The 26,966-nt window shown below is 39.5% G+C and overlaps 1 protein-coding gene across 1 annotated transcript; it reads left to right on the plus strand.

Moving 5' to 3' along the window:
• The first annotated feature begins 1,130 nt into the window (after positions 1–1,130).
• ufd1l (ubiquitin recognition factor in ER associated degradation 1) lies at positions 1,131–26,563 on the plus strand. Its single transcript, XM_080208508.1, has 12 exons — positions 1,131–1,275; positions 3,137–3,266; positions 5,755–5,787; positions 6,405–6,526; positions 8,958–9,088; positions 12,835–12,907; positions 13,721–13,789; positions 15,430–15,495; positions 16,864–16,914; positions 18,533–18,621; positions 21,322–21,403; positions 24,043–26,563. The coding sequence occupies exons 1-12, from the start codon at positions 1,273–1,275 to the stop codon at positions 24,115–24,117; spliced, it is 924 nt and encodes a 307-aa protein (XP_080064634.1). The 5' UTR covers positions 1,131–1,272; the 3' UTR covers positions 24,118–26,563.
• The last annotated feature ends 403 nt before the right edge of the window (positions 26,564–26,966 follow it).

Raw genomic sequence — 26,966 nt, forward strand, 5'->3', positions numbered from 1 at the left:
CAGTCTTGCAAGAACGTTAAATAAAATGTCTTGCTCCTTCGGAACTTGACTCGACTAAATTTTTTTGACTGTAAGCTGTGTTTCTCACAAGTTATAAAGAAGGCAGCTGGGGTATCACTTCACAAATAATTGCCCAGTTATTTTGTATGTATAATGTTTACTGGGTTTCACAAAATTGGCAAATTCTTCATTATCTGTCAAGCAGAAAGGGTGGTAAAATCATGCCTCTCCTCTCGTGTTATCAGTTTGCTGGCAAATTATGCTAGTCAGTATACCTCAACACATCTAACAGAGAACATTGACAACTTTGGGAAGCACTTCAGATGCATTGATATAGAGCTGCCAACTGTAAGTAAGCATATTCCTGAACCACAACAGTCTCCAGCCATTAGTTGGTTAACACGTCCATCCTTGTGACGCAATGCCTTCCTGTGCCAATTTGAAATCAGAAATATTAGATGATGTTTGACTGTCAGCAAAACAGCCTGTCTCCTTTCTTCAATTTTTTAAAATATCTGATAACGAGAACTAACTGTTCAAAGAAAATTACAAAAAGAGCATTTTTTTTCCAAGTGCCCTGGTGCCTTTTTCCCCCCAAGGTTGCACAGAGCAGTGATTGATCTTCAATTTTTCGAGACTTCAGACCAATCATGGGCTGTGGAGTTGGCAACTCTAAACTGACATAAAAAAATTGATTTTATACTTGATGTGTATTTTCTCAAAATCAATACGTTTTTTAAAAGATGAAGCATTCCACTTCTCACCTTTACGGGACTGATTGGGGATATTTGCAATGTAATTGGCTATAGACCGTTACCGCTATCATATCTCCTCCAGTTTAGTTCAGCTTGGTTGCTAAGGCCTATCCTCTCCTTCACAAACATGGCGCCGGCTGCTCCGCCCGTCACAAACTCCGCGTAGCCGGTCACCAAACGTGATGTGTGATTGGGTAAAGCTGACCGGAAACCGACCAATCAAGGCACGCCGGCCCCATTAACCCCGGCACTGATTGGTCAGTTTATTGACTCGCTGACCCTGGGAACGACAGTTAATAAGCAGGTGATTGGTCACCTCGCGGCAGCCAATAAGGTTTGAGCGTTATTGCCGCTGGCCAATAGAAGCCCGTCCTATGCCAACCGGCCCTGGAGTGCAGCTTCGCGGAGTCAGCCAGCTCAGTTGGGGGTTTTGTTTGTGTCGACGGCCCAATTATTGGGCAAAGAGGGAAACAACTTAACGACTTAGTCTGCCATCGCAACCAGGATCAACTCAAACATGGTAAAGTATCCGGAGTGAGCTGGGAGGCGCTGCCATTGTGTGTGGGGGGAGGGGAGAGGTACGATGAGACTGCACCGTCATTGTGCATCCGTGGGTATCATATCTGGCCTCGTCAGTCCCGTAAGAAGTCTCACAGCACCAATTAAAGTCCAACAGATTTATGTGCTAACAAACACCACTAGCTTTCGGGGCTTTTCCCCTTCGTCAGGTGAGTGGGGAGTTCTGATCACAAACAGAGCATATAAAGACACAGACTCAGTGTACAGAATACTGATTAGAATACAATACACATCTCTTTAACCTATGCTTAATGCTATTTCCACTCACGTCTGCACCTTTAAGGCTTGATTAGTTGTAAAGACTCGCATTCTAATCAGTATTCTGTAAACTGTGTGTCTTTATATGCCCTGTGATCAGAACTCCCCACTTACCTGATGAAGGGGAAAAGCCCTGAATACTAGTGGTGTTTACTACCAAATAAACCTGTTGGACTTCAACCTGGTGTTGTGAGACTTCTTACTGTGTTTACCCCAGTCCAAAGCCAGCATCTCCACCTCATCAGTGCCTACAGAACTCCTGCATGGAGCTTGGGATTGTATATGGGTGATGAGCTGACAAAAGCTCTGTGCTGAAACCTCTCACACATATAAAACACTGGTTAGGCCACAGCTGGAGTGCTGTGTGCAGTTCTGGATACCACACTATATAGGAACCAAGTAATTGCACTAGAAAGGATGCATAGGAGAATCACCAGGATGTTTCATGGGTTGGAGTGTTTCAGCAATCAAGAGAGACTGGATAGGCTGGGGTTGTTTTCCTTGGCTGAGGTGCACCTGGCTGAGGTATATAAAATTATGAGGAGCCTCGGAAGGAACTTTTTTCCTCAACAGGAGATCAGGGTCAATAACCAGGGGGCATAGATTTAAGTTAAGGGGCAAGAGACTTATAAGAGATGGGAGGAAAAACTTTCTTACCCAGATGGTGGGAATTTGGAACTCTCTGCCTGAGAGGGGGATAGAGGTGGGAACTCTCACAACATTTAAGTATTTCGATGAGCACTTGAAATGCCATAGCATACAAGGTTAAAGACCAAAATGGATGGAAAATGCATGAAAATAGATAGGTGCTTAGTGGCCAGGGCAGATTCAAAGGGCCTCTTTCTGTGCTGTGAAATTCTTATGACTCTAATTGCTAACAGTAATGGAGGATAGGGTTTGTGCTGTTATGTTTTTGCAATAACCCAAAACTTGGAAGTTTGTCATTGCCTTCAGAGGAACAACGCGCGACTGTGATGCCTTTGTGTTGCATGTCATTGCAATTCATGAATATTAGGAGCCTGAAAAGAGGGATCTGGAGTATTCAAACTAGAAAGAAAGATCTGAATAAATGAAACTTTCCAGCATATTTACTGACTTCCCTTTGGTAAAGCCCATAGAAGCTTTACAAGATGACATGGTGACACAGTGGCTAGCACTGCTGCCTCAGAGCCAGGGACCCGGGTTCGATTCCTGGCTTGGGTCACTGTCTGGGTGGAGTTTGCACATTCTCCCTGTATCTGTGTGGGTTTCCTCCAGATGCTGTGCTTTCCTCCCACAATCCAAAGATGCGTGGGTCAAGTGGATTGGCCATGCTAAATTGGTCCATCGTGTCAAGGGGACTAGCTAGGATAAATGCATTGGATTATGGGGATAGAGTCTGGGTAAGATTGTAATCGATGCAGACTTGAGGGGCCGAATGGTCTCTTCCTGCACTGCAGGATTCTATGCTCTATCATTTAGTGAATACATTTTTCCTTGATGTGATGCATTTTGATTTTCTTTTGACAACCATTTCCTCATTCTCTTTTTTCCTCCCTCTATAGTTTGCCTTCAATATGTTCGACCAGGCAATTCCGCATGCATTTCGGAATCGTTTCTCAACACAGTACCGATGCTACTCAGTCTCTATGTTTGCAGGCAGCGATCGATCAGATGTAGAAAAAGGAGGGAAAAGTAAGTGGATGGGGGAATGGGATTGGGTAGGATTGAATATTTGTTGGCAAGCTGTTGGGAAAGGAATTTGTCCCACAAAGGGGGCTGAATAGTGAGTTATGTAGGTGAAAGAGATTTGATGTTCAGTATTCTATTGCAGAATGTCTCTTTGCAAGAGTTAGGAAAATTACTAATTGGGAAGACCTTGAATAGTAAGGGAGTTTTGTGAAGAAGTCTGCCTTGAGATATCGGCTCAGTGGTAACACTCATCGCTAACTCTGAAGGTTCGGGTTTAAAGCCTGCTCCAAGACCTGAGTAAGACAGCTGAGGCTGATATTTCAGTGCAGTACTGAAGGCAGTGCTGTAGCAACGTTTTTCAGTAATTAAGAATCCCATGGTATTGTTCAAAGACTCATGAAAATTCCTTATATATCTCTTTACCGAGGGTAAAGCACTATGTATAATTCAGCCTGCCTATTAGGAAAAAGATCTAGTGCACTGGAAAAAGTGCTTAAAAGATTTACAGGCATGAATCCAGAACTGAGAGAGTATAACTATTGAGAAAAAGATTTCATAAATCTTGATAGGACAATTATAGAAATGATGTTTTTAAAAAAAAGCAAATTTCTGTGGATGCTGGAATCAGAAATGAAAAGAGAAAATGCTGGAAAATCTCAACAGATCTGGCAGCATCTGTAAGGTGAGAAAAGAGTTGACATTTCAAATCCAGATGACCCTTTGTCAATGGCAGATTCTGCCAGACCTGCCTCTGCTACATACCTAAGTTACTGAGTCAAACATCCCTTGTTCTAGCCCTGAACTTGGTTTATTATTTATCTCCAGTCTGCCCTCATTCCCCTTCCGAGCTCATCTTGTCCCAGAGACCTACTTCTTACTCCCTCAAGCCTATTCCCAATAAATTGTTGACCACCCAACTGCCCCTCCAGGTCCTCATATTAACCAATATTATTAACAAAATATATTTGGAAAATTACCTCTTGGAGCTACCATCCTTGCAAACTACCACCTGATCTCTAACCTCCCTTTCCTCTCCAGTGCCCTTGAGCTTGTTTCCTCCAAAATGCACATGTTTTTTCCCCAGAACTCCCATGTTTGAATCCCTCCAAGCACAACTCTGCCGCGAGCACAGTATTGAATGGTTTACCAAAGTGACAAAGGCAGATTATTCCTCCTCATCTGTCTTAACCTGACTGCAACCTGATATGATTGAGACACACCATCCTCTTCTAGTTCCTCTTCACTGCCACGCAGCTGGGTGGGACTCCTCTTGTGTGGTTTCATTGTTACCTATTTTGTTGTCGATAAAGAACCACTTGCAATGGTTTGAACTGTTACCTTCGCTGTGCCCTAAGGACGTTTCCTTGGCCCTTTCCCATTTTACATGTGTTTCTCATCAGTGATTATGTGCGAAAACACAAGGAAGTTTTTCACATGTATGCTGACCATCTCTTCTTCACCACCACTACCTCTCTTGACTCTGCCACAGTTGCCAAATTATCAGACTGCTATCTGACTTGCAGTACTGGGTGAGCAGAAATTTCCTCATTAAATATTGGGAAGATTGAAGCCATTGTTTTGGCCCCTGCTTCAAACCCCATTTCCTGGCTATTGACTCTACCCTCTCCCTGGCAGCAATCTGAGACGAAAACAGTCTGCTCGCAACCTTGGTAAAATATTTAATTCTGAGGTGAGCTTCCAACCTCATTTGTGTCTTTACTGAGACTGCCTATTTACTGCTCCTATAACATTGACGTAACTTCATCCCTGTTTTAGGCTGATCTGCTGCTGAAACCCTAATTTGTGCCTTTACCTCTAGATTTAATATCCCAATGTACATCTGGCTGATCTCCCATAATCTACTCTCAGTAAACTTGAGAGCACGCAACATTGCTGCCTGAGTCATTACTTGCATCAAATTCACCCATCATTCTTATGCTTAATGGCTTCTGATACTTCAACATTCTGATTTTAAATTTCTTACTTGGTTTTCAAATCTCTTCACGTCTCCACTCCTTACCTCTGGAATCTCCCCCAGCTCCACAACCCTCCGACATGCATATGCACATCGAATTCATTATACTCTTGAGTTCTTGTATCCCAACAGTCTGAACTGGATTGGAAGGTGTGCTAGAGTTGAAGAGCTATCTCCTAACCCACTATGTGCATTCACAATTTAACTCGCTCCACCTTTGGTGGTGTCTTCAGTTACCTGAACCCACAATGGAATTCCCTTTCTAAACATCCATGCTGCCCTCCTTCAAGACACTCTATGAAATCAAGATATTTGACTAAGCTTTTGGCCACCTAACCTAATCTATCTTGTGTGGCTCAGTATAATGTTTTGTTTTGCCGTACTCTTACCAAGCACTGTGGGATGGTTTATTATGTTAAAGAGGCATATAAATAAAAATTGCTGTTGTTTCTATCACAAAAATGAGGGTGCCTTGTTCTGTATACTTAACTGGATTTTATTTGATTTCTTCTGCAGTAATAATGCCACCATCTGCTCTGGATCAATTGAGTAAGTACCTGAATCCCTGAGTATAAGCTTTACCACTGTTTGCCAGAAAGTTAAGGGTAGTTTCAAAAGTGAATTTTTGTTTTGTACATGTGCTAGCAACAGTTCATAAGAAGGATTGAACCCTTTCACCTGGTTAAGATTTGTGTCTGTAAGCATCCTAGCAGATTTTCTTTTAACAAAGAACTCCCTCTGCAACGGTCATTCCTAAAGTATGTCATGAACCCATACCAAAGTTCCTGTTTTGCCATAAGAAATGTGCCGCATTCTGATTTAAGAGCTTCCCTTTGGAATTAAGATTTTTAATTTTTTGAGGGGGACTGGCAAAATTGGCATGATAAACGATTAAAGCAGGAATTCAAGAGCAAAAATTATGCAGATCTTCTGACAGCTAAAGGCTGATGTACAAATGGAATAAATTACCGCGGGAGTTTGTCACAGCAGAGGATAGAAACAGGTTTGAAAGCAATTAAGCAGGAATGAAAGATGTGGCAAGAAGGTGGGCAGGTGGAATTTCATATTCCAAAAAGAGATGGGCTTGCTGGAGCTTTCATGTGCCTGAATTAGTTCTCTTCCTTTCATGGCTGGACTTAAACCATTTCTTTTATATTTTTCATCAGGTCGTCTGAATATTACGTACCCAATGCTTTTTAAACTTACTAACAGGAAGACTGATCGAATGACACATTGTGGCGTCCTGGAATTTGTGGCAGAGGAAGGGATCTGTTATCTGCCTCACTGGGTGAGTGGGGATTGGTGGGGAGTAAAACAATAGCATTGTTATGAGGTCTTATTGCTGAGGTGTTAACGTTGTTGTTAATAAGGCAGACTTGTGAATATTTTGAACTAACTTCTGAAGAATGCTCAGGGAGCTGAGGCTAGGAGAAGGCACGTACCAATGACAGGAATACTGTGAAGATGACAGCTGTAATCAAGAGACCAGCTTGGAATTTTTTTGGAATACATACTTAACACCTGATCGTGTGTTGTGTGCTTTTTAAAAAATTGATTTATCTAATCGAATTGAGCAACTTATATTCAGCGTAGTAGGATATTATCATATAATTTGAATGAAACAACTTCTAATTAAGTAGATTAACAATTTACAGTTGATTTCCTTTCGATTGGCGATTAAACCCTGTTTCTTTCACTGGCATCTTGAAAAGTCTGTCATGCACTTGGAAGGTGAACAGCTGGTTGCGTTGATGTTCTGGCCGATAGCAATCCCTGAAATAATGCCACATCGAGCAAGCAAACTGTGTGCTCAATTCTATTGTTCACACTTTCTACGCATAGAATGTCTACAGCATTTGTATCACAAAAACAGCCAATGCAGTTAAGAGTAATTCATTGCATGTGAAATGCTATGAGATATTTGAGAGAGCTTATCAGATGCTATTTTTACCCTGATGTGTGTATCCCTGGGGCAGCATGATGGTAAAAAGTCTGACAACACCAGGTTTTAGTCCAACCTATTTATTTGATAATATTCTCACTAGCTTTCGAGGGGACAGCCTCTTCGTCAGGTGAATGGAGAGCATGATGGCACAGTGGTTAGCACTGGTGGCTCACAACGCCAGGGACCCAGATTCGATTCCTGGCTTGGGTCCCTGTCTGTGTGGAGTTTGCATGTTCTCCCTATGTCTGCATGGGTTTCCTCTGGATGCTCCGGTTTCCTCCCACAGGTGCCGGACTGTGGCGCCTAGGGGAATTTCACAGTAACTTCATTGCAGTGTTAACGTGACTAACAAATTTTTAACTTTAACTTTTTAAAGATACTTTAATTATTTCAATAATAGTGCTCCACCTTGATATCTCTACTGTGTGTTAAAGACATTTATCTTAACTGAAGGAACATTCTTAAAACTCAACATGTTGAGATCTGTGGTGGCCCAGAAATGCCATGAAAATAGTTGCAGTGCTAAAGCCCTCCTCATTTCACCTCTTGAGGTAGAATTGAGTGGATGGCTGTTCATGTTTTGCTTACAAAGTTCTGAACGTTGGCTGTGTTGTGGTACAGCATAGATTCATTACAATTATATTGGGTCTTAAATGGTTAAACTATACAGACAGGTTGCATTACCCTGGCTCTTCTTTCCTTCAGGATAGCAGAATGAGGGTTTATCTAATAGAAATTTTTAAAACTGTAAAACTAGTCAATAGTATATACACTGAAAAACTTTTGGGTCTAGTGGGTAAATTTAAAATGTGGGGCCACCATCTTAAAATTAGAGCTAGACCATTCAGCACTTGAAATTAGGAACACATTTTCACACAAAACAGGTAGTAATATTCTGAATTTATTTTTCTGTTACTTGTACTTGTGCAGACTAGCACATTATGCTCCTGATAGCCAGTCAGTGAAGGAAAAAAGACACAACCAGTCTCTACTTGAATAGAGATATTTCCAAAATGCAACTTTATGGGTATGTCTCTCCTGACTCCACTCTACTCCTCTGTCAATACGTGTCTCTTTACACTCTTTTGCAAATAAATAAAGGGCATTGTAATTAAATATAAAAACTGATCAAAATTAAATTTAATATCCTATATTATGGGCTGATGATGCACTCCAGCCCCTGGGGTGCCCACTAGTCACAGGAGTGTCTCTTTAAATGCTCACATAACCAATCAATCAATGCCTTTCACCTATCTGTATGTAGTTAACCTTAACTGATACAATTAACAATATACAACAACGGCAGGGAAATGGAGTTCAGATACATATCTGTCATGCTCTAATGAAATGGCACAACAAGTTGCAGAATTGAAAAGCCTATTCCTCTTCATATGGCCAATATGACAAATGGATTGAGATCACTCTAGCTGTAGTATTTTTTACGTTAAATGCCCATCACCACCAATCATACTTGCACCCTACCCGAATTTCAACCTCCTCAAAGAAGTGAATGCTGCACTCTGCTTGATAGCTAAGATCAACTGAATCAATTTAGGAGAGGTCAGACGTACAAATGTCCACTAACACCAGTGCTCCGAATACTTGAGTCAAACCTTGTCTCCTTGAATTGAATCAATGTACTGAACCTGTAAAATGGTTTCTTGATTGATGTATCCCAGTTCATGACATACTAAGAATACACTGGTAACTTAGTCTGCTTTAATAGCTCTTAGCCTCTATCCCTGTGTTCTAATTAATATATCTTTATCTCTAGATGATGCAGAATCTGCTGCTGGAGGAAGGGGGCTTGGTCCAGATAGAGAGCGTGAACCTCATGGTTGCTACTTACTCCAAATTTCAGCCACAGGCCCCAGATTTCCTGGATATCACCAACCCCAAAGCCGTGTATCCTTCAGTCACACTGCAGAAGTGGTAACTACCTGAGGCATAAAGAGTATGATCACCTGAAAGGATTTTGCAGCTTTTATTTTCCCTAATTGGCCTTGGGTATTGGAAATTTTGCCTCTCCCAGATTACACAGATTGTAGGTGAGGAGTGGATGCACAGTACTGTGATGCACAAGATGGCATGATTAGGCCAGTTATCTTAACTTCTGCTGTGGGGAAAATGCTTGAATCCATCATTAAGAAAGAAATAGCAAGATATCTGGATAGAAATTGTCCCATTGGACAGATGTAACATGAGTTTATGAAAGGCAGATCATGTTTAATTAATTTACTGGCATTCTTTTTGGACACTACAAGCATGATGGACAACAGAGAATCGGTGAATGTGGATTTCCAGAAGGCATTTGACAAGGTGCTGCACAAAAGGCTGCTGCATAAGATAAAGTTGCACGACATTATGGGTAATGTCATAGCATGGATAGGGGATTGGTTAACTAACAGAAAGCAAAGAGTGGGGATAAATGGGTGTTTTTCTCGTTGGCGATCAGTAACTAGTGGTGTGTCTCAGGAATCAGTGCTGGAACTGCAATTGTTTTACAATTTACATAGATGGTTTGATGTTGGGGAACCAAATGTATCGTGTTAAAGTTCACAAATGACACTAAGATGAGTGGTAGAGCGAAATGTGCAGAGGACACAAAGTCTACAGAGGGATATAGATAGTTTAAATGGGCAAGGGTCTGGCAGATGGAGTATAATATTGGTAAATGTGAGATTATCCATTTTGGTAGGAATAACAACAAAATGGACTATTATTTAAATAAAAAGTGCAGCATGCTGCTGTGCAGAGACACCTGGGTATTCTTGTGCATGAATTGCAAATTTGCGAGTGCAGCAGGTAATTAAGGCAGCAAATGGAATTTACTGCTAGAGGGATGGAGTTTAAAAACTAGGGAGGTTATGTTGCAGCTGTGGTATAAGGTACTGGAAAGGCCACACCTGGAGTACGGTGTACAGTTTTGATCTCCTTACTTGAGAAAGGATATACTGGCACTGGCGGGGGTAGAGAGGAGATTCACTAGGTTGATTCCAGAGTTGAGAGCGTTGGCTGATGAGAAAAGACTGAGTAGACTGGGGCTATACTCATTAGGATTCAGAAGAATGGGGAGATCTTGTAGAAACATATGATTATGAAGGAAATAGATAAGACAGAAACAGGGAGGTTGTTTCCACTGGCGGGCGAAACTAGAACTAGGGGGCATGGCCTCAAAATTAAATAAAGGGCAGCAGATTGAGGACTGAGTTGAGGAGGAACTTCTTCACTTAAAGGGTGGTGAATCTGTGGAATTCCCTGCCCAGTGACATTGTTGAGGCAACTCTTGAATGTTTTTAAGGCAAAGATAGATTTTTGAACAATAAAGGAATTAAGGGTTATGGCAAGCAGGTGGGTAAGTGGAGTTGAGTCCATGAAAAGATTAGTCATAATCATATTCAATGGTGGATCAGGCTTGAGGGGCCAGATGGCTTATTTCTGCTCCAAGTTCTTATTTTGTGTTCTTATGGCCCAATTACAGTACGGGCTTGGTGATCCAGTTGGTCTTTTTCCGTCTGCCATTGTCTTGAGTGTTTGCATTCACCTCATACCAAATCAATTTGGCTTATAATATGAAATTGAACAATGTAGTTCTTGATAATAATGGCAGTAAATTATTTTAACATTGTGGCAGTGACTGAAGACAAGAAACAGAATGTGTGACTGATCCCTTAAACACCAACAGTATGGAGCAGCCATAAAACAGCATTGTCACACTTGAGGATAGCAACTTCTGGGTGTGAATGAATGTATAATTTCTGACAAGTAGTTTATTTCAGTGTTTGTGTCTCTGGATATATGCAATTCTTCACACTCCTAGGCAATATTCTCTCTAAGCTGCATGGCCCTGGAATGTGAAATTTCCCACAAACTCACCTACAAATTGGCCCTTTGTGTGCATGGCTGAGCAAACTTAATAAAAATAATTCTTGTCTGTGTGCAGTTTGCATGTTCTCCTTGTGTCTGCGTGGGTTTCTTCCAGGTGCTTCGGTTTCCTCCACAGTCTGAAAGACATGCTGATTAGGTGCACTGGCCATGCTCAATTCTCCCTTAGTGTATCCGAACAGGTGCCAGATTGTGGTGACTAGGGGATTTTCAGTAACTTCATTGCATTGTTAATGTAAACCTATTTGTGACTAAAACTTTTTAACTTTTTACAAATTCAAGTGAGATGATGATGCAGCATTAAACACAAATATCCAAAGGCCAATGTCCAAGTTGTGTCATAAATAATAATTATTCCAAGCCACGAATCAAACCCAGGTCCTTGGTGCTGTGATGTAGCTGTGCTAACCACTGTGCCACCGTGCTGCCCATACAAGTTAGACAAATAACAGAAAATGCTGTTAGCCACACAATTATTTTGAGTAAAATGCTAACCCTTCATGTCTGTGTATACTTCACACAAAACTTTAATTTCCTTCTTAAGCATTTGCTATTATAAATTGTTACCTCCACATTTATTATAAAAATGGCCCAGATAAACTTGCCATGCTATAATTATATCCTCTCTCCACTAGTTGCTCTCTTGCCTGCCAGATTTGTATCTCGAGAACTCCTTAACCAGTATGGCAGAGAAGCTCCTTTGTCCTAACCTTAGTTCAATTATCCATTTGCTCTAACTGCACCTCACTTGAAGATTTGATTTCACATGGGCAACATGTGTGGTAGACTAGCTGTAAAATAAACATAATATATAGGATGACAAACTGTCAATGAAGGTTGTTTTGTTGAAATTTGTAACACCCTTTCCGCTCTTGTGCACCCAGCTTTGGTTCAGTTGCTGATGTGCCAGTTGAACATGGGTTTAAAAATACTCTCCTCCCAATTCCCTTTTCTCATCTATTACCCCTAATTCTTGTCCAAGGTCATCGATATGATGACTATATATCAGAATCCATCAAAAATACTCTTCAAAAGTTCATCCCATATATGGATGTAAGTAGCAGGAGCTGTACTGAAAGCATACAATGTAACTAACTGGTGTTTCAGCTGTGGCCAGGTATTTTGTTTTGTTTAAATAGCCAGAGTTAAATACAATGAAACAACCTAAATCTTAAGTCAGATTGTGTTCTAGCTCTATATAAGGTCTGGATTCTAACAGTGGCTCACTTGATTTACCGAGAAGGGACGGGAAGCTTAAGATCCATAGTAGATGCATGGGCGGCACGGTAACAAGTGGTTAGCACTGCTGCTTCACAACTCCAGGGATCTGGGTTTGTTTACTGGCTCAGGTCACTGTGTGTGTGGAGTTTGCACTTTCTCCTCATGTCTGTGTGGGTTTCCTCCGGGTGCTCTGGTTTCCTCCCACAGTCCAAAGATGTGCACGTTAGGTTGATGGCCCATGCTAAAATTGCCCCTTAGTGTTGTGAGATGCATAGGGTAAAGGGATTAGTGGGTAAAATATGTAGGAATATGGGGGTAGGGCTTGAGTGGGATAGTGGTCAGTGCAGATTCAGTGGGCCGAATGGGCCCTTTCTGCACAGTAGGATTTCTATGATTCTATGACTGACGGTAATTGTTTTATTGTCCATATATTTTGTTACCTCGAAGTACTTGGATTCAGTGCTGAAATTGTTCACTTTGCTGGAAATTAGTTACCCAGTTGTCTAGCTCCCATATTTTGTACTTCTTCCTTAATGTTCTCTCAGATTGGAAAATGCTTTGAGGAACTTTGCATGTTTGACTACTGGTGATGTCATTGCCATCAACTACAATGAGAAGGTGAGTGAGTGGCCAGAGCTGTATGGGAACTCCAGGTTCTAATTATTTCTCATTGGCGGCTATGTATGTATGTTGCCTTGTCACCTTCAATCATTTCTGCACATATACCTAGAAGGTCCATCTACACCTGCATCCCTTTTAGAATTATATTCTTTATATTGCCTCCAGTTATTCTTCCTACCAAAATGAATTAAATAAGAAGTCATAGGTTTGATTTTAAGCTGGGTCGGTGAGATAAGATTCCAAAGAGGAGTTTTTTTTCTCTCTCTGTTACAGAGCGTGCAGCAAGAGCATATATTGGGGAAATAGCATCAAAATTACCCCAAGAGAGTGTGTATGGTATTGATATAATTTTGCCTGAGAAATCCCTCAGTAATTACTGTAAATGATTTAGAGGTATCATGAACTGTGCGCAAGAAAGTGTTAAACTTTGAAAGTCACAGGCTGAGAAAACAAGTAGCAGCGAAATTTAATGCAGAGAGGTGTGAAGGGATTTATTTTGCTAGGAAGAATAACTGGAGGCAATATAAAGTGTGCAGGTGTAGATAGGGTACTCAAAATATAAAAGGCAGGATATAGGTGGGGGAAGCTTGCTATAACTCTTCGTGCGACTGCATTGACAAAACTCAATGTTCCTCCCCTTCAGACCTGAACATTATCCCCTATACCACTGTATATGTATTAGAACACATTGTGCAATTGTTTTGACATGTTAAAATTGCATGCTGAGTATTATAAAGTGGAGCTAATTTGTTGTGGCAAGGTGAGCTGTAGATGTGGTAAAGGGTGTTGAAAAGTTTCTGTCTGTTTCAGATCTATGAGCTTCGGGTCATGGAAACAAAACCGGATAAAGCTGTTTCAATCATTGAATGTGATATGAATGTAAGTCTCATCAATTAGCTTGGTGTTTAATGCTTTTCGTTATGACTAAATGTGAAATTTAATGTGTGATAAAGAGAAGGTGCTTGCCTGATCTGCGGATGCGTAGCCACTCCACCAGGTGATCCTAAGAGTTAAAGGTTTTGTCTGTGGTTCAGTGCCAACATTCTCAGCTAAGTCAGGTTTTGGGTTTGCTCTGTACTGAAGCACAAGTACATTATCTCATCTGGAATTTCAGTGCAATACTGAAGAGATGCTGCACTTTTGGAAGTAGTTTCTTTCAACGGGTGTTAAATGGAGATTGTGTCTGCCCTTGGGTAGACAAAAGATCCCAAAGCAAAATATAAGGGCAAGGAAGTTCTCCTGGTGTCCTGGCCAGTATTTATCCTTCAAATACTACCACTAAAACTGTTTAATAAGTGATTTATCTCATTGCTGGATCTTGCTATGTGTAAAATTGGCTGCCATGTTATCCAACACAACAGCAGTGATGCATTTTAAAAGTAACTCACTGGTTGTGAAGTGCCTTTGGACATTCAGAGGATTTGATTGTTGCTACAGAAGTACCAATCTTTGTTCAACCTTACCCTGACTGCTCTCTGCACATTTCACTGTTTATAAGTGATGGAATAAATCAAGTACTACCATACAGCGGCTCTTCAAATCGTACAATGCAAAAGGAGGCTATTTGGCCTATCAAGTCTGCATCAACTCTGTGAAAGAGCATCTTACCACACATTTACCATAGCTAATCCACCTACCGTGCACATCTTTGGACTGTAGGAGGAAACAAGAGCACCCGGAGGAAACCCACACAGACATGAAGAGTGCGTGCACACCCCACACGGATAGACTCCCAAGGCCAGAATCAAACCCAGGTCCCTGGTCCTGTAAGGAAGCACGGCTAACCACAGTGCTGCCCTCTTGTTGAATTTTAAAAGCAGTTGCGCATACAACTTGTTGTTTCTGAGGTTTAGAGGAAAGGCTTTTGCAATACTTTCATATTTGGGACTGTAAACATGCTGTGAATTTGATTCTTCTCATCACCAGTTTCTTCCACTGTTGTTCTAACTAATGCCTCGCACAGGGGATTAGTGCTTAATCAAAACAGTCATTGTTGATGTACGAGTCGTAAGGGTGAGTGTCAGTGGGGTGTCTGGCAAATCTCATTGGGACCAACCAAATCCTGCCCTCACCTCCTGTGATTCCAGCAGGGAATGGTGCAAAGCAACCCGATGTAGGAACCTCATTTAATTATATTTTGGCATCTTGAAAATCCAGTGACGCAGAGGCAAAAATAGACATATCTGCTATCAGCGAGTCCACAATTTAACAAAGCCCAGCGCTAACTGGTGATCAAACCTGGGAATCTCTCTGGTCTGTCTGCCTCAACTACTGTATGCATACATTTATTGCACTATAGGGTTGGATGTAAAGTTTCAGGTAGCCTCATCCAGTCAAGGATGGTGAAAAGCTCAGAAATCATAAGGATTATTTTGCTACAAATTTGTTAGTCTTCTGTGAAAGATTTTCATGATGTCAATTAAAAGGATGTAGAAATGTGCATCTTTTGTGTTTATTGTTTCTTCTGTCTGGTATAAGGGAAGTCATCACTATTCACAGTTTTTCTATTTAATGCGCAGGTAGATTTTGATGCTCCATTGGGGTATAAAGAGCCCGAGAGACATTACCAGCCTGAAGACACCTCGGTATGAAAATATGTAATTCAGTCTTTTTAATTATTCAGTTATAGATAATCATACCGAGAAGGGTTGCAGTCAGATGTGGAACGAATTTTGTATTTGTGACTTGATATTTGCATGTGTAAGGCTTTACTGTGTGAACATGCATTTTGATGAGTCATATTTGAGGTTTTTTAAAAAGTTATAGAATATATGCAAAGAATTTGTAACTTGATTAAATATTTGGCCACTCAATTTTTGGTTCTATTATTCACAGTTAGTAGAACAGACCTTATGTACATCAGTGATATCCACATATGACCTGGAGAGCTTTTTATGATTCAGTTCCCATGAAGAAAAGGTGATATTTATTAGATATTCTAGCAAGTCTGAAGCCATGAGTTTCTATTACATCTGCTTATACTTGCTCGATTATGGTCCAGGGTGCTAATCATGGCTTGTTTGAAAGATGAAAAGAGAGGCTGAGAATCAATTTGTGGGTCAATAGTTCTCTGTCAAGCAACGTAAACAGATTATTTGGTCCCCATCACACTGCTCTAGTGAAGCCTTGCTATCCATAAATTGACCACTGTTTCTGACATTTCATTGGTGACTACACTTGATGCAGAGCATTTTGGGATGTCCTGAGTTGTTAAAGGCACCAATATCTTGCTTTCGTGTCTTTTTTATTACTATCCAAAAAGAAAAGGATGTGTTGGAGCAGGTATGTCATAATCTCAATGCTTGTGACTGCCGAATCTGCTCTGATATTCTTGTTTAGAATCTTGCTGTTTCTCACTGATCATGTTTTCTGTTGTCCTGCTCTGACATCTCAAATGACAAATTAGATCCCTGTTCAGTTGTACTTTTTAAGCTGACCTGAAGATGCATGGAAATGCGATGACTCAAAGTGACTTTAGTGAATTTATTCTTTGCACTCTTTTGTTAATATAATAAAAATAGTGACCACCTGGTTCTTCTTACTTATACAAGAATGTCTGTCTTCACCACTGTAGTACATAAAAAAACATTTTCTGGAATTGACCCCTCCATTTATGTTTCTCATCCATTATTTTATTGGGTTATTTTGATTTTTTTAGTGTAACTACATGTTTTTTGACCTAATTAACATTCTATCTTCTTGGATTTATTTTGCAACCCTAATATAAAGTCCTTCAAATAGTTTAAGCTTTAACACTAAAGTATTCTGTAATTTAAGTGTTATGGAAATTACACCCCAGCTGAGCATTTATTTACTTTAAAATAATGTGATATAAAAGTTTACTTCTAGGTCATCTCGCACCAGTCTTTTCAGCAGTAACATTCAAGTTTATTTCAAATTTTTCATATTTACTGTCTGATGATTGACATGGACTATCTTTGTTTTATTTCTAGGATATTGAGACTGACCACACTGCTTTTGTGCCAGTTGATTTAGGGTTCAGGGTAAGGCAAAAACGAAACACATTCATGTCTGTAATAGGGTGCCTGGGATTCAGTTTAGTTATAGTACATTTTGTTACATTGTAAATTGGGAAAATAGCCAATCTCTATGCAATCTGCCTTCAATCTTATCAGTGTGCTCTATTCTAACCTCTTTATCCTATATTACATTAGGTGGATGATTGCTCTAATAGAGTCCCACATTTGCAAGATTGTCCCACGCGTTTGCAAGACGAGCATTTCTTAATCTACCTAGGCAAAAAAAGACAGATGCTATTTAGGAAATGCTTCCAAGTACCAGATTACCTTAATTCCCCATAAGCATTACCTCCAATGCCCATGAACCCTTGTACAAAGCAGATAATTGCCTGTTCTAAAATGTATTTCATGTTAACAGTATAGTTGTATCAGTTTGTGTCAAGTTGATAAAATAATTTAAATTGCAATTCTTCAGAACTAACCTAAACTCTTTGAATCAATTTTCAAGTACAAGTGGTATTTCTGTACTTGTTGCAATATCAACTTTTGGTGATTCTTTTCAAATGGTTTTCTGTTTACTTTTAAGATTTGCAAACTGCCTTTTGTGAGATTCTCCAGCTACCTAGAATCAAACATGTATGCCAGAGCCAAGTTCACAGAGAGCAGAACATATCTTGAGTGTTTTTTTTTAAACATACTTCGCATCTAACTTTAAAGGAACTGCACAAACAAACTGGATAAATTGATCTCAGCCTCTTAATGCCCCATCAATCTTCTCCCAATCATCTGTCAAGTGAAGGAGGGAGTTACTAGTCATGCCATCAATTGATTTCTGATCCCACGCACATCATGGGCCTGATTTGGCCACAGATGCAACAGGGTTCTGTTACAGGAGAAGTGAGAGTAGCAGCTCTTGACTTCCAAGAACCTTTTGGTTGAATATGGCACCATGCAACCCTAGCAAGATTTGTGTCGGTGAGATTTGGAGAAATTCCACAAATGGCTGGAGTGTAATCTCATCCAAAAGAAAGTAAATGTAGTTTCAAACAGTATCACACAGCCCCAGGACGTCACTGCGAGGTAGCATGCGGTATTTCCATATAGTCCAGTCATCTTCAGCAATGGCTGTCCCTCCATCAGAAGACCAAGAGTGGGCCATTACACCGGTAATTCCAGTGTTCAACTTCTCCAACAATGTCAATTTGCAGCAGAACCTGGGTAACATATAGGCTTGGGCTCACAAGCAGTGGATAAAAGTCTCAAACAAGAGAGAGCCACCATCATTATCTAATACCCCAACATCGTGACAAACTGAACTAGCTTCACCAATACAATGGTTGCAATATTAGGATAGAAATAAGGTGCTTTAAAAAGATTTGATGGAATGTTCACCAAGGATGTTTGGTAAACTATCTTGCAGATTGCATTTTAAAGTCATAGCTGCCAAAACGTCAGATCAAAATAAAGAACTTTTGTCCCATCCACATAGAGTCCGATAAACTCCTTTTCACTCTGCTTTATTGCTACACTTTGAATTAGCAATTCATAGAGAACAAATTCCATGAGTATTCCCAGGGTTAATGGATCCTGTTACCTGTGATCAAGATAGTTATACATTTATGTCGGTTTGTTATGCTCCCAGGCATTTACTGGTGCCGGAAATCGGCTAGATGGGAAGAAGAAAGGAGTTGATCCCAGTCCAGCGCAAATCAACCCAGAAGATATTAAAAGGTTAGTGTCAGACGGTTACCGAATGTCAAAGAAGTACTAGGGTGTTATAATTTAATGCTGTGTATCCAGTAACTAACTAATCATGTGTCCTTAATCATGGGTATTTTTGATGAGTATCTGAAGGTCATTGCATCTCTGCCTTCCAGCCCTCATAGTCCTAGAGAAGCCTATTAATTAGAGCCTTTATCAATCACTCTCGTGTATTCTGTCTTTCTCTGAGGACAGAAGTACAGTGGTAATCTGAACGAATGCTCCAGAGTTCAGAGACATAAATTCAAATCCCATCAAGACAGCTGTGAGGAAAATTAAATTCAATTATTTAATAAATCTGGAATAAAATGCTAGTCTCATTAATAATCATGGAATTGCAGAGGAATGAAGATTTTGTTTTAATGCAGTGAATGCGACCTGGGATGAAAGTGGAGATGATCCGTGATTTCAAAAGGAATTTGGATGGGCACCTAAACCAGAGGGCATGTGTTAAGGGTGAAAGAAAAGTTTAAAGGGAATATTAGGGGCGGCTTCTTCACGCAGAGAGTGGCAGGAGTGTGGAATGAGCTGCCGGATAAAGTGGTAAATGCGGGGTCACTTTTAAGAAAAACTTGGATGGGTTCGTGGATGAGAGGGGTATGGAGGGATATGGTCCAAGTGCAGGTCAGTGGGACTAGGCAAAAAATGGTTCGGCACAGACAAGAAGGGCCAAAAGGCCTGTTTCTGAGCTGTAATTTTCTATGGTTCTGTAAACCTGCAAGGCAATGGGGATAGAGCAGGTAATGAGACTGACTAAATTGTTATACGGAAAGCTGTCATGGACCAAATGGTTTCCTTCAATGCTGTAATGACTATTACTTACCAAATGGATGACATGGTGGCACAGTGGTTAGCACTGCTGCCTTGCAGCACCAGAGACCCAGGTTTGTTTCCCAGCTCGGGTCACTGTCTTTGCAGAGTCTGCACGTTCTCCCTGCTTTGTGTGGGTTTCCTCCTGGTGTTCTGGTTTCCTCCCACGTCCAAAAGACGTGCTGATTAAGTGCATTGGCCATGCTAAATTCTCCCTCCCTGTATCCGAAAAGGCGCTGGATTGTGGCATCTAAGGAGATTTTCACAGTAACTTAATTTCAGTGTTCATGTAAACCAATCTCTGACACTAATAAAGAAACATAAACTTATTGTTAAAACTGGTTCACTAAGATCCTTATTACTGCTACAAAACACCACAGTGTACTTGCACCATGTGAATTGCAGCAGTTCAGGAAGCTGCTCAATGTCTTAAGGTCAGTTAAGGATGTCATTAAATGTCAGCTTGATCAGAGATGTCCATGAATATTTAAAAAAAAATTTGGCTTTGAAGAGGGACCTATATGATTTAGAACGAGAGAAGAGAGAGAATTTCTTACTGGAGAGGGCAGTCATCATAGAGTTCTATTCACTTGTACAATTTCTACCATTCCCACTGGACTGAAAAGTGACCTATAACATGTCTGGTTCCATAACCAAATTTTACTGCTCTTTCCTCCAAAAAGGGATGCTTCAGATGGTACCCTGAACATGATGTGAACAATCAAAATCCTGTCACTGACTTCGAGGCAGAAGGATGGGATGTATTTCTGTGGTTTTGATTAAGTCACATTGCAGTGTGTAATTTTGGACACTTGCCTTTCAAAGAATATGGAAGAGTACAGATGTGTGGAGTAAGGATTATTGAAGAATTTAAAAATTGTTAGAGCAATCTGAAAAAGTAATGTTAATTTCTTCATGTCAGAATAAAGAACAAAGAAATATGATAACATTCCACTCTTTCTATGGCTGAGAAGTCAAGTGATTAATTCCCAAACCTCTGAGCAATGCTTAAGATTGGCAAATTGAAAATAATGGAACCTGTTGATTCAGTTTTTTTTGTTGCATTAAAATCCAAATTTTGAAATGCTTAAAGTGTGGATGATGGAGATGATATAGTATCTCCATCATCCTGAAGATCAGGATGTTGTAAAGCACTTACAGCCAATGAGTTACTTTGAAAGTATAGTTACTATTGTGGGGAATGTGGTAGCCAATTTGTGTACAGCAAGTAGCCACATACAAATAAATTACCAATTAAACTTTTAATAATATTATTAAAGTAGGAGAGTATTAATTGTGGTTTTACTTGGGTGGACATAAAGAGACACTGACTCAAACTGGGGTGTAGTTGAATTAGGAGGTGTATGCTTGTTATCCTTCACTCTGTAAATGAATATTAGATTAAGTAAACATCAGCTCTTGTACCATATTTCACCAACTGTCTGTCTTGAACCACTGCTAGTATTGTAAATGACTGGGACATAATAAAGCTGCTCTGGTCTTCAAATGTGCCATGGATCCTTTTACATCCACCTGAGGGGGTGGATCGATCATGTTTTGACATCTCCTCCAAGAAAGAGGCAGTCTCAATAGTACAGCACTCCTTTAATACGGCATTAAAGTTCAGTCAAAATTATGTGCTCAAGTTTTTAGTGGGCTTGAACCTGTGACAACTTGACAGTGTTACAAGACTAAAGATTGTGTTTAGGATATTTATGTTTAAACAGTGACCAAATGATTAAAGGACAGTGCAAATTTACCAAGTATCTGAAAAATGCTTAAGATTAACATATGTTCTTAATGCGTAGACAGTATCAGTTAAAGGTAACTGCACACTAACTTTTTACCATTATCACACAGAGGAATCCCAAACTATGAGTTCAAAATTGGAAAAATCACCTTTATCAGGAATTCACGACCACAGCCCAAACGAATAGAGGAGGTGAGTTAATAATAGAGTAAATGTGTTTGAAATGTTAACTGGAACAACCAGCTAAGAACACACAATAATTGCACAATGAAATAGGCTTTACTAGGTAGCACACCTGTTGCCAACCTTGGTGTTCTCCCTGTTAATCTGACATGGGTTCTAAATGTAAGTTAGTCAAATAGATAAACAATATTTCTTCCATCAATCAGCTTGTAATGCGGCTCAACAACAATTAGACTTAAACCTGCGTTTCTAGAGAGAAGTTTCACCTTTAGAAAATCATCATTTGTATATCTTGTAAATTTTGTAGTCAGGTAAAGAAATAGAACAAAGGCATCAAGTATCTAAATGAAGTAGTCTAGGGCCAGATGCTAATAAATAACCATGACTGGATCAGATGCACCCAAGGATATAAAGAGAAGTAAGGGGAGAAATTGCATAGGCACTGGCATAATCTTTTAATCTTCCTTGGATATGGGGGTATGCCAGAGAACTGAAGAATTATAAATGTTACTCCCTTACTCAAGAGGGTGTAATGATGATCCCAGCAGCTGCAGCCCAGTCTACTTAAGCTCGGAGATAGGGAAACTTTTTGAAATAATTATCTGGGGCACGATTAGCAGCCGGTTTGACAAATGTAGATTAATTATGAAAAAACAGCATGGAATTGTTAAGGATAAAGAATTTTTTGATCAGCTAGCAGAGGGGGTTGATGGTAGTATTGTAGTTGATGTGATGTATATGAGCTTCCAAAATGTATTTGATAGTGCCACATAACAGGCTAGTCAGCAAAGTGAAAGAAGAAAGACTTTTATATTTATGAAGAGCTTTATGTGACCACTTGAAGTGCTCTGTAGTCAACAAAGATATTTTTTGAAGTGTATTCACTGCTGTAATGTAGGAAACTTATGGAATTAAAGGCAGCATGAATACTAAGTTGGTTGGATGACAAGAAACAGAATAATAGTGAACAAAGTAAAGAAAAAGTAGTGGGAATACTTGGTGACCAGCCTCTGTGACTTTTCAGCAGTTGTGATGAATAGTTGTTTTTTGGAGGAAGGTATCTAATGGGGTTCCCTGGGGATCAATATTATAACCATTGCTTTTCTTCTGTATTAATGGCCTGGATTTGGGCGTGCATGACACAAAACTTCAAGCATTGTGAATTGTGCAGAGAATAGTAATTGACTTAAGTAGGACGTGGAAAGCTGGTAGAATGAGCAGATGAAATTTAATGCAGTGAGGTGATACAGCTGGGTAGGAAAAATGAGAAGGCAATATAAAATAAATACCAATGTGTATGCGTGGAAATCATTCATGATGGAAGAACAAGTTGAGAAAGTGGTTAAATAAGGCATGCAGGATCTCTTTATAAACAGAAGCAAGGTGAATATGGATAATGTTTTATAAAAGTGGTTCAGCCTCAGCTGGAGTTGTTTCTATTTCTGGACATTGGACTTTAGGGAGGATATGAGGGCATTGGAGAGGATCAAGTGAAGGATTACAAGAATGGTTTCAAGGATGAGGATATTTTCGAGAAGAGGGGGCTGTTCTTAGAGAAGAAAGAGTTGAGAGGAAATTTGTTACAGGCATTCAGACTCATGCAGGACGGGTCAAGGCCGTCAATTCAAGTGAATGTCAAAAGTAGTAATGGCAACATGAGAATTTCAGCCAGTAGTTAAGGTTTGGCGTGAACTGCCTATGAATGTAGTGGAGGCAGAATCAATCATGGCTTTTCAAAGGTTATTGAATAATAACTGAAGAGGAGAAAATTACAGAGCTATTAGGAAAAGGCAGAGGAATGGCAGTAATTAAGTTTCTTGTGCAGAGAGCCAACATGGACAAAACATGCCGAATGGCCTAGATATTTGCTGTAATCATGTTGGGCTTATATGTAATATAGCACGATGCAAAATAAAGTTCCCTTTCCTCATGGCCTGCTTGATCGCTATGCCTGACCCCATAACCCACCTCTATTACAAGTGGAAATGGGCAGCTAAGTGTTGGGCTTTCCGTTTTTTAAAATTTGTAACCAAGTGGATGTTGGGTTAACATTATTCTTGTTGTCTTTACAAAGAGCAGCTTAATATCCAATGCTTCAAGTAATATAATAACAACAAACTACATCTAAAAGTGACAGGCTGGTGGAAGGACTGGCTGGTCCATCAAGCCCGCAGCAACATTCTGTCGTAGCCTCTATTGTCTGACCAAGCTCTCTTTCTACTTAACTAATCTGCAAATGAAAACCATATAAACTTCAAATCCAGCAAAAGCTTAGCTTATTCAGATGATGATGATGTTCATATAGAAAGAGATAGCTCAAATAGTTGAACAATTTCACAGAGGAAAAAGAAGTTTTAACCTCTTGTGAATTCACTATTCCCTGATTGTTCATATTCCATCTTAAATTTAACACAAACTTGAACTTTTTTTTATCAAACTAGATATTTCAGTGGTTGATATTATCCTTTGTGTCTTCAGCTGTAACATTGCTCAGTTTGTGTTGGAATATATTACTATGTTGAAGTTCCCACTCCAACATAGTAATCTTTCTAGTGCAATGTGCATTTCATTAGATTTGTAAAATTCTTTGTTCTGACTCTGTCAGATTGCATCAAGTTGTATCCTTATGGTACTTTTTGTTGGTGTAGGATCCTGGAGCCAGTAGGTTTATTGCATTCTCTGGAGAAGGACAATCTTTACGCAAGAAAGGAAGAAAACCTTAGGACACCTGATGTGAGGAGAAGAGTCTTTTCCATTTGAGGGATGTGAAAAATCACAAGCTGCAAAGGACTGATTCACTTATTCCTTTAAGAAAGCCTTTACGGTTCTCAAACGGAATTCTTTGCATCATCTCTTCCATCGACTGGATTTCTCTGTAGTGTTCCTGGTGGATTTATGTGAACAAGCGATGTCAACTGAAGTGACTGGTTTTAAGAGTGAAATTTGAACACTGCAGGCCAAATGTAAAATATTACCAAGAACTATCCAGTGTGGTTACAAAATGTGACTTTTGATCTGTATATATATCCCTTTAGTAAACCAGTTTTCTGACATTTTGGGCTTGCAATTCTTTTTAAGATTAATTTGGTGCAAAAAACAATCCCAGCATTCCATCAATTATATGTGGATTAACTCCCAATTATATCACAGCAATGTACAGATGTAAATCTAGGGTTGTTGATTAATGTCCAATTGTAACATAATGAGCACAATGTCAGAAAGAAGCCAACTGTACCATAAATTGAAATCTAAATCAAGTCTCAGGTAGAAATCCTGAAGAATGGGTAGTAAAATTCTACAAACATGAGTTTCAAAATGGTGGCTTCGGATCAGCGCAATGCAGAGATGCTCCAACACAGCATGCGGTGGCATTTGAACCTGTACTCCTCATTTCACTACTTTTGCTCGTAATAAGAGCAAGATATTGGAGGATAATGGACAGCTTCCAAGAAGTAAAAAGAGACTTGACAAATTTAAAACATGCCAATTATTGTCTCAATTGATTGAAATTTCTTTTGACCATCAACCTAACATACAGTTGAGTGTAAAGAATTTGGAATTTAAAATGCTGTTCAACCCAGGTAGTCTGCTCCATTGTTCAGACCATGTTTCAAGACACATTCTGAATACTTTTTGTCTTTCTGCCTAAAAACTTCTATTTCCCTCTTGAATTTAATGTACATTCAATCCACTTGTCCACGTTTAATGCAACCTATCCACAACTATACAAAACTTAGTTATGAAGAAATTATCTTTTTGATTTTACCTTCAGCTTTTACTCACAATTTTCCTCATGTCCACCTAATCAATTTTCTACTTCAAAACCTGGATGATTTGAATCTTTTGCTACACTATCCCTTGCAGGAGATTAGTGGAATCCCTGACAGAAGAACATAAGCACCACCATTAAAAACTGCCATCAACACTGTTCCTCAAGCTTTGGCTGCAATTAAAACAGGAGAACACAGAGCAATTCTCCTGTAATTTTAGTTTCCCTTGCCTGTCTTCATGTCTCAATGATCTGAAACCTAGAATAATTTCCAATTCCCTTCTAACAATATCTTTGTTTGTCCCCTTGCCTTTTTTATCTTGGGTCACTGACCACAGCTGAACACAGTATTCTTACATTTTGGATCCACCACTATTAATACAAAACTGAATTTCCCTTTGCAATCATCACAACTTGCATTGTAGTGTGGCAAGAACTACTATATAAGTTTAAGTATTTATTAGTGTCACAAATAGACTGACATTAACACTGCAATTAAGTTACTGTGAAAATCACCTAGTCACCACACTCTGATGCCTGGAGGGAGAGAAACAAAATTCACACTAATGTCCATACACAATATGCTGTCTTTGTGATATTAAACTGCTTCCATCACCAGCAGCAGATTGCTATTTTTATTGGATGCTTTATCCATCTGAAAGGACAAAATCTATGACTTTGCTATGTGTTTCAATGTGTTCAAATGGACTTATGAAAACCATCACCAGAATTTCCCAGCCTTTCACACCCTACCACTGCTGTCAGAGAGGATGGAGAATTTGGTGCTCAGCCAAACCTCTGTTTGGTGCAGCAGGATGGGAGAATCCCACTGATGTGAACGGCTGGAGAATCCTGCCCAATATATACACGCACAAAAAGTACTGGCATGCATTCTTCCTTTATGCATTGCAGGTATCCATATTGGAACACTAACACTATCCAATGTTAGGTCAACAAATAGGTACATTTTCCTGACCCCTTTGTCACATCTTAAAATTGATTTATTCATATTTCCTATTTTAAATAAGTCTGCAACTTTTAATTAGTAATCTCTAGATATTAAGTGCACGATTTCTATTAATTTTTAGACTTTTATTTCTAACCTTGTTCAATTGAAAATGTTACCTAAAGATTTCATTAATTTTAAAACCTAATCAAATGTCACTAAATAATACCAACAGAACCGTTATTGCTGACATCTGCAAAACTCTAATCATGCCTATTTAAAATGACTACCACTTATACATTTTGGTTAAATAATTTGCCAGAATGACCAAATCTTTTATTTCAGTCTTTGCTTTCGGGCCATTTCTCTCAGGAAGCATCTCATTAAACACCTTCTAACACCAGCTGTATAACTTCAAGGAAATCTAATAAATTTGTTGACTTTACGAAAGTTACATCTGTCTCACTTGGAGTTATCGATCTTGTTCCATTTCCATTTCTCCACTTGCATTGATTTGTTTGTGTTTAATTATTCTTATCTTCAATCACTAATTAATTAAAGTAAGTTGCACAGTAAGAGAAAAGGGCAGAAGAGTTCTGCTCTCCAGTAGTGTAGCCAGCAACTGCATAATCTCTTTTATACTTGCAGCTGATGTTGATGGTCTTGAGAGTGTGCAAGATTCATTCTAGAATAGAATCAGTGATGCAGGATATCAGTTATTTGAAGAAGCTTGAATTGTTCTCTTTAGAACTAAGGTTATTGGGAAATTTGATATAATTTTGAATGGTTTTAATAGGGTAGATAAGAAACTTACAGGAGGATCAAAAACCAAAGAAAATAAGAGAATAGCTAAGAGT

The sequence above is a fragment of the Carcharhinus amblyrhynchos genome, chromosome 20 (assembly GCF_965287045.1).
Source record: "Carcharhinus amblyrhynchos chromosome 20, sCarAmb.v2.hapA, whole genome shotgun sequence".
Taxonomy (NCBI): Eukaryota; Metazoa; Chordata; class Chondrichthyes; order Carcharhiniformes; family Carcharhinidae; genus Carcharhinus; species Carcharhinus amblyrhynchos.

Excerpts from the sequence above, each read along its gene's own strand:
- ufd1l (XM_080208508.1), top strand. Across the intron at positions 5,788-6,404 it reads ATCTGCTCTGGATCAATTGA|GTCGTCTGAATATTACGTAC; the intron begins GTAAGTACCTGA and ends ATTTTTCATCAG. Across the intron at positions 12,908-13,720 it reads CCATCAACTACAATGAGAAG|ATCTATGAGCTTCGGGTCAT; the intron begins GTGAGTGAGTGG and ends TGTCTGTTTCAG.